Source organism: Arachis hypogaea, chromosome 15 (genome assembly GCF_003086295.3).
Source record: "Arachis hypogaea cultivar Tifrunner chromosome 15, arahy.Tifrunner.gnm2.J5K5, whole genome shotgun sequence".
NCBI classification, from domain to species: Eukaryota; Viridiplantae; Streptophyta; class Magnoliopsida; order Fabales; family Fabaceae; genus Arachis; species Arachis hypogaea.
This window is the reverse complement of record NC_092050.1, coordinates 30865996-30876958: the sequence shown is the minus strand read 5'-3', so window position 1 is coordinate 30876958 and position 10963 is coordinate 30865996. Positions and strand designations below refer to the sequence as shown.

At 36.3% G+C, this 10963-nt stretch overlaps 1 protein-coding gene across 1 annotated transcript; it reads right to left on the bottom strand.

The window, feature by feature from the left end:
• Positions 1-886: 886 nt before the first annotated feature.
• On the bottom strand, positions 887-4738 carry LOC112750112 (TORTIFOLIA1-like protein 4). Its single transcript, XM_025798669.3, has 5 exons — positions 3630-4738; positions 3424-3535; positions 2397-2956; positions 1450-1931; positions 887-1320 (listed from the first exon to the last, which is right to left on the bottom strand). The coding sequence occupies exons 1-5, from the start codon at positions 4476-4478 to the stop codon at positions 1308-1310; spliced, it is 2016 nt and encodes a 671-aa protein (XP_025654454.1). The 5' UTR covers positions 4479-4738; the 3' UTR covers positions 887-1307.
• Between the last annotated feature and the right edge of the window lie 6225 nt (positions 4739-10963).

The following is a 10963-nucleotide window of genomic DNA, read 5'->3' as shown; positions in this document are numbered from 1 at the left end:
AGACACCAATTTGAGTTGAACTCATTGTGTGTCCACATCAACGTACAGTTGGCAGTTAATTGTATACCTCAGCGTCATCAAAACGCCTCTTAACTTTTGAATCAATAAAGATTCACGATTTTAAGAGTGGAAGATTTATTTGATCATTTTAAAAAGTGAAGGACTAATCTAAATCGAATTGAAAATTTTAGAAACTAAATTGGATATTGCCTCAATAAAAAACTAATTGAGAATTACAACTACATACGCGAAGGAGCACAAGGAACGATATGGCAAGAAGCAATTACTAGCGGTTCCCAACAACCATTTGGAACATGCATTAATTGCTTGTAAATTATGTAACGAACACAAGGTCTTTAGTGTTGCTTTCCTTATTTTCAATATTTGTCTCTGGATTAAACTTTTGGTACCTCAATGTTATTACAAAGAACTAACAAAATACAGGTATTGACTTCAATAATTTGATATCATTACTCTCGTATCAAACTATTAATATCAGTCACAAAACCAAGAAAAAAACTATTAATGTCCAAACTTTATAAAAGAAGTTTAACTAATTCAGACCAACATGGATATAAATTCTTATATTTGTTAAAACTTAATTTATTTTTAAAAAAACTAATTTTAATAAACAACTTTTAAAAAATAAAAAACTAATTAAACCTAAAAATTATAATAAAAGGCAATTTATAACCCGTAAATAAATTAATATTTACATAAATTAAATTATTCTATTAATTTTTATAATTTTTTAAAGTTAATTAAGTTTCTATATTTTAAAAGTTTTCAAATTTAAAATTAATGTAAAAATCTAACTAAACTTTTAAAATATAAGAGACTTAATTATAAATTTAACAAATTTATAAAATCTCAGAGCAATCTAATCTTAACATAATTTCATATCCATTATTTGATCCTCCGTATTTCCATTATTTTCTTTGGGGCTCTTGTTAATGGTTTATATTATCATCTATAATTTAATTTTCTTGAAGCACATCCAAGGCATAAACACCCTTTCCTCCCTTTCTAGCAATGGCAAAGATTGACATATTGATTATGGTACATATCAAGAAAACTCTTTCGCATGCTCTGCATTCCGAAACCACAAGCTGCTACAGTGCTACCTCTGCTTCAATATGGAGAATATTAGGGAAAAGAGCCCTTTTCTAAACAATAATTACTTGAAATAACAAGTCTCCGGAAACTGCAACCGGAACAAACACGCAGCAAAGTTGCTTCAACAATTTCACTTTCACCTACGAATTAGTGATGCTGCAGTTAAAAAATAGCCATCGAGACAGTCTTCTCTACACGGATGACCTGAAAAAACACATGGAATACAAAATCATAAGTTATAATCTGACACATGTAATAAAGTAATTCCCATTACTACTGGTGAATATGAAAATTATATCATTCAAAGAGAACAGCAATATTATATATTGTTACCTGATGTTCTGGTTCCTCAGTGCTTCACAAGCAGCTGGTGAAATGCCATCAAAACAGCTGGCATTGTAACTTTGTGCTTTCTCAGCATCTTGGACCATTTTGTGTGAATGCTGTTCTAAATGGGTTGAATCGCTTTCAACATCTGACAATGGGTTTACAAAGAATCCACCCCTACGATGCTGAAATCTTTTGTGATTAGTTGTAGTTAACATTTGTTTGCTATCAGCTTTATCAGCTGTTGCTGTAATAGGTGATGATATGCTTCCCGATGAAGAGAACCTAGTCTCGGTCTTCTTCCAGAATTTAGAACTCAAGAAGTCAGAACCAGGAAGCTTGCAACACATGTCTTCTGTGGCATCCGTGTTGGGAATCCTTCCACTTGATACTGCTAAATCATATGATATTTCATCCAAGGCCATCTCTAAGCCATTTACACGTGTCTCCAGAGAATTCAACCCACTTTGGGAGCTTCCAATAAATCTCTATATTAGATAAAACAGGATAACGTAACTCAGAAAATATATAATATACTTCCTTAAATGTTTACAAGCTTCGAAGAACAGCAACTGGGTGTTAGCGTAATGCAGATTTGCAGTTTACTTCAGCTATGGATAGCTTAAATTGCAAGGTAAAAGGAAGACAAAATAGTATGTGGTAGAACAGGTCCATCATGTGTTCAAATAATTAAATAAGGATTTTTTTTTTCATTAAACAGTAGTCTGATGGAAGAAGCAAAACAGTCACGGCAAATGGCAGAAAGGAATATTACCCAACAAGACTACTACAATTTCATCTCAGTTGAAAAATTTACTTGATCAAGTATAATGTTAATTAAACACTAACACTGTCTAAAAACTATGTTCAAATAAACAGACTCAACAAGTAATGAGCAAGGTATATTTAACAGAGTGGAAGTAGTTCAAAATCACAAATTCACAATACTATACCTGGAGGAGGTCTAGCAGATTGGATTGCTGGTTTTCGATTTGCAAAAGTTGTTCACGAATCAATGACAAATCCTCAGCATCTTGTGGGCTCTCACAAACTTCATTTACATTGTTGACAGTAACATCTGACTCAATATTTTCATCCCCATAACATGGAACAACACGTGATTTCAAACCGCTAGATTTTTGAACTTTCTCATCAGAAGTCTTGCTAAAGAGAGCACGCTTTATCTCTTGCCTTGAGTTCACAACATTTTGGTTTCGGGGTGGTTTAGAAACTTCAAAATCACACGTCTTAATGACATCTTCCTTAGACACTTTCGAATTGGGGGACTTTGAGACTGGAGTTACAAGTTTCTCATCTGAGAATTTGTTGTCATCCTGCTGATGCAATATCCTGATTCTTGAGTCCTTGTTATTATTCTTCAGAGGTTTCTCTCTTTCTACGGAAGATGCGAATGAATGTGTAGATGGAGGGGACCTGTTTACAGGGACTGTCTTCTTCGGTTGAGAAAATTTAGAGCCAAAATTGACACAATGGCCTTTACTATCATCTGGACCTATAAGGAAAACCCCCAGAATTAAGAATGATTAGCATATTTCATTATCGAATCATTCCTCTAATACCCTTGAATGGTTAAAACACTTTAACATAAAGAAAATATAAAAGCAATAAGATGAATAAAGATCTTACCTTATTTCTAATTTTGAAATGAAGCTAATTAAGTCTTTATTGGAGTACTCTTAAAAGGTGGCAAAAGTAATTTAAAATTGAAAAAGAAAAAGGTTTAAGAAAGATGCATCCCTGAATTTTTCACCACCAATGACTCTCATGTCTCAACAAGTCAATCGAAATTTTTAAACCCACAGTTAAGCCCAAGCCGGAACAAATAAAAACATAACATGAAAATCACACACAGCAGATAGGTTGCAATAATTTAATTACCATACCAAATCCTAATGAAGCATTACTTAAAAATTAGAAAGATGAATATTTTGAAAAGCAAGATAAGCTTTCTACACTTACCAAATGAAGAACATGTAGACTTAGCAGGAGAAAACGCATCCTCAGATGTATCATCAGCTACCTCCTTCCACATCTCCAACGCACGATTCATGCATTCCCTAACAACTTTCACCTGCAAAAACATCACCACAGTCATCACAATCAACATTCACATTTTCTTTTATCTTCTTTTCAAATTCCTGCATCTTCAGAGCTTTTAACAATACCTTATCAAACTTACGATTCTGCAAGGAATCCAAGCACAGAGCCCTGTGCCGCGACGCCAAATCTCTCTCCGTCGTAGCGACCTTACCGAGCGCCTCCGCCGCTGCCTTCCTCACCGTCCAGTCCTCGCTGCTCAGGAACTCCACCAGGCACGGCACTAGCCAGTTCAGCACGCCGCTGCTCGACGCACCGCCGGCGCCGACAACGCTTCCAATCAGCACCAGGAGCGCGGCCTTTGCCTTGCAGACTTCGCTCTTTGCGAGCTTCCCGAGCCGCGGCATCGCGCTACGCCGAAGTGCCTCCGCGTCCGGCTCCGGCGCAGCCTCGACGGCGGCGGCAAGGCAGAGCGCGGCGCCGATCTGTGAGTTGGCGTCTTGCTCTTGCGCCAGCGCGTCCATGAGCGGGCGGAGGAACGCAGCGGTGAACGGCAGTTTCGTGATCCGCGACGACATGGTGGAGACGGCGTCGACGCAAGCAGATCGGACGGCTGAGTCAGAGTCGCGTAGGCGGCGGAGCACGGTTGCAATCATCTTGGACAAAAATGGAGCTAGTGCGTCGCCGTGGAAGCGCGTGAGGAGTGAGAGGAGGTTAACGCATTGCTTCCGGACCGGCGATTTGGAAGAAGAATCGGTGTTGTGGATGCAAGAGAGAAAGGAGGAGAAGGACTCGGGGCTAAGAGTTCTGGCGATGGACTCGAGTTCCGCCGTGGCGATGGCGAGGGTGTCGCGGTCGGAAAGCTTGTTGAGAAGCATGATGACTCGCTGGCGGAGGTCCTGAGTTGACCCCGGTGACGTGGCGGCGAGTTGGGGCGGGCCGCTGAACGAGTTGCGCCTGGAAGACGGGAGTGACATTGTGGGGCTGTCGAGTTCTTTTGACTCGGTGGTGACTCAATGACTCAGCATTCAAGAAGAGTGAAGGACAGGAAGAAGGACCGAAGGAGTAACCGTATAAGTAACTGAAGAAGCGGTGCGTTTTTGTGGGAAGTGCTGTATTTGTTTTTTTTTTTTTTTTTTTTGGCGGCAGAGTTTCGAAGAGATTTTGGGAGATTCAATGCAAACGAGTTTGATTATCGTTGATGGGATCATTTTATATGGGTGGCAAACTCTGCGTTCTGTGCGGTTCGCATGTTAATAACTTTTGTACAAATAATTAGAGTATATATTCATTTTGGTCCTCAAAGAATTTCAGACCAAACATTTTAGTTTTTGACTAAAATTAATTACTTGATTGGTCCTTAACAATTAATTCCGTCAGTCACTTAGGTCCTTTATTCTGTCAACTCTAACGGAGGACAAAATGGTCCTTGACAACTCTAACAGAGGATAAAATGGTCCCTGGCAACCTCTGTGCAGAAACAACACTGTTCTCTCCCAATTTCCATCATATCTCGCATAACCCTAATAGTCTAACATTGCAACTTCAAGCTACATATGCACACTCTGCAACTTCAATGTTCACAAGAAGAAAAATTCTTAACTTGTTTTCAACCAATTCATACTTAGATAGGGGTGGCAATGGGGCCGGTAGGGGCGGGTTTTGCTCTACCCGACCCGCCCCGCCCTACAAAAACTCGCATCAAACCCGCCTCGCCCCTACTCGTGAGTAGTAAAATGTTAAACCCTAACCCGCCCAATAAGGTATCCGCCCCGCCCCTACCCGCCCCTATAATTATTAAATCCAACTAGGGGTGTGCATGGGCCGGGTGAAACCGGGTTTGATGTGACCCAGACCCGGCCCGAAATATATACCGGGCCTATTTGTTAGACCCGAACCCGACCCTAGACCCGATGAAACCTATACACTTTCGGGCCACAATTATACCGGGTAAAAATCGGGTGAAAACCGGGCCGTTAACATTATATTACCTTGATACCTTCTTATAAGTTAGCATGTAAAAATATCCAAATTTCCAAGACTCCAACCATTATTTGACATGGTAAAATTCACTTAGAAAAATATAATAAGAAGTAACTCTTCTCTAAAATTAAAGTATAACCATAATCAATACTAATATTTCCTAATAACACCAAATATTTAAATCAATACAAATAACACAAAATTATGCATTAGTCTAAAGTCTTATGCATTTTAAGCATAAAACATTAACTTATAGTCTTATATATAATGACTAATAACACAAATATTAAGGTTTACAATACTTAAATTTCACATAATAATAGCCATCATCCATCACTAATAACACAAAATATTAATTGTGTATGATGACCGGGCCACCAGGCCGATTTCGGGTGACCCGAGCTATGGCCCGGACCCGACCCGAAATAATGACCGGGTCTACTTTTGAGACCCATACCCGGCCCTAGACCCGATGAAATCACATCAAATTAGCCCCTACAGTGTTCGGGACCGGGCCGTGTCTTCGGGTCGGGCCGGGCCATGCACACCCCTAAATCCAACAAATAAAATTAAATTTTAAAAATTATATAACCACCATTTACATACATAACATAAAATAAAGTAAAAATTTAAATATGATATAATATTATTAATCATTTTACTAATTATTTTATATATGTTACATATATTATATATTAAAAATATATATTTATATATACCGGGGCGGGTAGGGGTGGGTTTAACCTAAACCTGACCCCGCCCAAGAATCCGCCCCATTAAAACCCGCCCCGGCGGTGCGGGGGCGGGTACGAACGGATAGGGGCGGGGTGGGTACTTGCGGGTTCGGGTAGTGTTGCCACCCCTATACTCAAAAAACTAATGACTATATCTCTCAAGTACTTAACGTCTTTGATGGATCCCATAAATCTAGACAGCAAGTCCAGTTTGTTAAGTTGTCGTCGCCATCTTCCTCCTCCTATGTCCTATTATTTTTATGGCCACATTGTCCACCACTCCGATCACTTTCTTCATCTTCTTCTCCGAATTAATGTTCAGTAATCGCTTCAGTTTCCATATGAGCGGTGACGATGACATTACTTGCTATACTAATAGCTTGGATGCAAGGTTGAAGCTGTCTACCAACTTGGCCGGGAAGAGAAGGAATGAAGCACTTGGGGTCCATTCTAAATGAGAATTTACATATGATGTTGAAGGAGAATCTTCTCGTGATGTCCTAGTGTCCAACAATCTATATTACTTGGCAGATATTGGAGAAAGACGTGACCTTAGGGTAGTTGTAGAACTTGATCTTGGGGATGTGGCGGACGTTGTCGGGGTTGAAAGTGATGCTGTTATCGAGGATGTAGAGGTGTATGTTTTTGGTAGGCGAAGTGGAGAGGAGGTGGGTATACTAGTCACAGATATTTGGAAAGTGTGTGGTCCATGACATGTTGAGGTAGGTGTGACACGCGTGACAGATATACCATGGCTTGATCTTGGAGTTGAAGAGGAAGAAGGAGAGTATAAATGTTAAGGTTATACGAGATATGATGGAAATTGGAAAAGAACGGTGTTGTTTCCGAACAGAAGGGGCCAAGGATCATTTGTCCTATGTTAGAGTTGCTAGAGACCATTTTGTCCTCTGTTAGAGTTATCAGGGACCATTTTGTCTTCCGTTAGAGTTGACGGAGCAAATGATCTAAGTGTCTGACGGAGTTAATTGTTAGGGACTAATCAAGTAATTAATTTTAGTTAGGAACTAAAGTGTCTGGTTCGAAATTCTTTGAGGACCAAAATGGGTATATACTCAAATAATTATTAAATTTTTTCATTAAAAGTACTAACTAATTCTTAAAACAATTCTATAATATATATGAATAGGTTTAACTAATTTCTAGAAATGATGAATTATATGCGAAAATTTAATTTTAATATATTCACAAGTATAAAATATTTTATACAGTATGATTATATTTATTTTTTTAAATAATTATTCTTTTATTTTGTGTCTATTGAATAATTATTTACGTGACTAATAAAAATAATAATTTTTTTTATGATATAATATCACATAATTAAATATAAACATAAAATTATTTTTTATTGACGATTCATCAAAAATTATATTCTTATACGGTATGCTTTAATTATAGTATTGTAAAATAAAATTCAGGATTTAATGTCAAACCATTTCGTTTTATCTAGTGAGTATTTTTACAATATATTGCGCTAGTAATCCAAATCCAAAATTTAATAAGGGTAAAATTTTAAAAATAAAAATTCACATTAAGTTATTTTTAGATAAAATTATTAATTAAAAATTATTAAATAATAATTTAATTAAATATATTAAATTTTTAATATTTTTTAACTATTATTTCATATAAAAAATTTTATAAGATTTCTCCATGGATTTCTCTTATTTTAGTTGAGTACTAACAAGTACCAACCCTTTGTTCTTTAACTTCATAATTAAATCTTACCTCTTATGCAATAATTAGAGAAAAACTAGGAAAGTGATGCTAAATCTTCTTGGAAATTGATTGATTTCGCAATTGAATCTCAAACTATTCTCTTTTCGCTTGCACGTTAACCTCTTTCTTTTTCTATCTTTCTTCGTGATGCAGAAGGTTATTCCAATTGATCTAATGGATAGTAAGTGAATATTATTATTGTTAGTACCATATTTAGTGTTAAGATAATAATCAGAATTAAATTAGATTATTTAGTGTCATTTGTATTTATATAATATATCTGTATATTAACAGTAGGATTCTATGTTTTTATTATTTTGATTTTCTAGCATCTATATATAACTATTGTAAATTGTATTTTTTGATAGACTAAATAATACACAAAAACACTTTCTTCAAATTGCTCTATTGTTTCTAATATGAGAAATTGGATGAGACGTATCCGATTCTAATAATTCTCATATGCCTTAACATCAGTGGAATTTTTAAAAATATGCTTACAAGAGGTCAATTGATCTCAAATAATTTTCATCTAAGTAAGAAAATCAAAAACTGCTTGGTCACATTCTTACTTAAGGCTATGAAGCTTCTTTAGCAGTTGGTACTGATGAGAGAGATCAGAAATAGTGTAACATTTTGCCAAATGATCGCATACCTCTTTAGCAGTTTCAAAATGCCCAAATTGTAGGTGAATGTCGAGAGTAAAAATGTTGTGGAACCAAATGATAATCTGGTGATTTTTACTATTCCAATCTTTCAATTTTTCTACAAAGTCCTTCTCAGTATCCTCCTTAGATTTAAAGGTCCCATCTTTGGATTTGTCAGTTAGAGTTGACTTAACAGGACAAACAATATTATCAGTCACATATCACCATAAATTTTGCCCTTTAAAAAATTTTCGCATAACTTCAATCCAATGAACATAGTTGGAGCCATTAAGGACAATAGGGATAGGCTGAAAAAATTCAGTTTCTCCATATATAATAACAGAAATAAATGCGAAAAAGAGAAAAAAACTGCAAATTCGGGGCAGAAAACGAGAAAACAGATGACAAAATCGAAAAGAACTCACCAAAAAATCTTAGGGAGGGTCTCACTGTCTGCCACGTCAGCAGGAAATGACACGTGACACTACGTGATTGGAGGAGGAGAACGCGTCAGCGCTGACGAGGCGTGGAGGTGGCACGCAGGTCGCGAAGCGGATTAGGTCGGGCGCACGGGTCGAGCACGGGTCTGTGGAGCGTTTGGCTGACACGTGGCATGATGCGGATCCGTTGATCTGGGGCGCTGATCCGATAGCACTGGAGGCGTCTGGAAGGAGAACTTCTTCAAGCGGACAGGAAACTTCAAGCGGCGTGTGGCGGCGCGTCTGGCGGAGTCCGGCGGAGTCCGGCGGTAATTCTGGAGGCGTTGGAAACTTTATGATGAGATGAAGGCGACGGTGGCGGCGGTGACGAACCAAGGCGTCGGGAAAGAGTCGAAAAATAAGGACAAAGTACTGTTGGAGGAGACAAAACAAAAGAGCTAGAAACCAATTATTACTGGAAAAAAAACAACTTATGCTCTTGATACCATGTTAGAAACAAGAGAACAATATGAAAAAAGTGTTTTTGTGTATTATTCAGTCTATCAAAAAATACAATGTACAAGAGGCATATATAGGTACTAGAAGAATCAAAGTAATAAAAATATAGAATCCTATAACAGATATGCTATATAAATACAAATGATACTAATTGATCTAATTTTATTCTAATTATTCTCTTAACATTTAGAATAATACTAATTAGCAATATTTAAAAGTGTAAAATTAAAATTATGTTATTGAATTAATAGATTAAAAAAATTTAGTTAATGCCTAAAAATAATAAATTCTACTAGTTCATAATTTTTTTTTCTTTCATTTAAATCTTTTGTTTTAGTGTCATTGGCCAATTTTACGAAGACATCTCAACAAACCTTCAATATTATTAAATTTTCCTTTTCTGATAAGGCAGTCCGTTCTTTGTGAATTATGAGTTCTAAACATAACCTTTAATTAATTAATTATAAATATTTCAAAGTTGAACATGTATAAAACCATGTAGCATTTACATGGTAAAATTCATACGCAAACGAGCCAGACGCCTATATTTATTAGAGTAAGCTATACCCAGTGAATGTATTCCTTCCTTATAAATTTTGAATTCAACAAGCAACTGATGAAAAATTTCTTTGAAACAAGGTATATAATGAATCCAAATATTCCAACCTGTAACAATATTATTCACTCCTTGTACCCTAGGTTATACAAATCTGTGTGTCTACTTCAAGTCACAATCAAATTAACGCAATTTAATTAACAGTATCAGCAATTATTATAAGAGTGGAATTTGTACAAGCTCACATGAACGCATACATGTTTACTCTTAATTATGCTAGCTAGTTCCGCAACATCATGAGGGATTGACTAATCATACCCCTAAATTTAATTTTATAATAAGACCCTAACAGTGGTCCGCAAGTACAAGAGAATAGTGCCACATGATCAATCACATGTAGTGCAAGATCATATGTTTCTTCATGTGAGAGTTATTTGAAAATTAATTGACATACAACAGCACATAACAACAAAAATAAAACATCTTTCTTTTTAAAAGAAAATGATATTATAATAACCAGGAAATCATCTAGCAAATCTATTATTGTGAAGCATGTGATGGGGGAGGATAAGAGGAGAAATGGAGAATAGAACACTATTTTTTTCTAAACTGTTGTTTTATATATATTGTTGTTGCTAAAAAAAACATAAAGGATTCAAGTCGCATAATTGTCACGTGACCCCTGAATATTGATTGATTTTCACAGAAATGCAATTTTTTTCTTTTTGAAGGAAAAACATTATATTTGGATTGCTTAAAGATGGAATGTGTTAATTAGGTATCAATTACTTTGTTGATTTGCTGCTCCACAATTAGAGAGAACCCTTTTTCTATCTTTGTCTCTCATAGATTCCTTATGCTTCC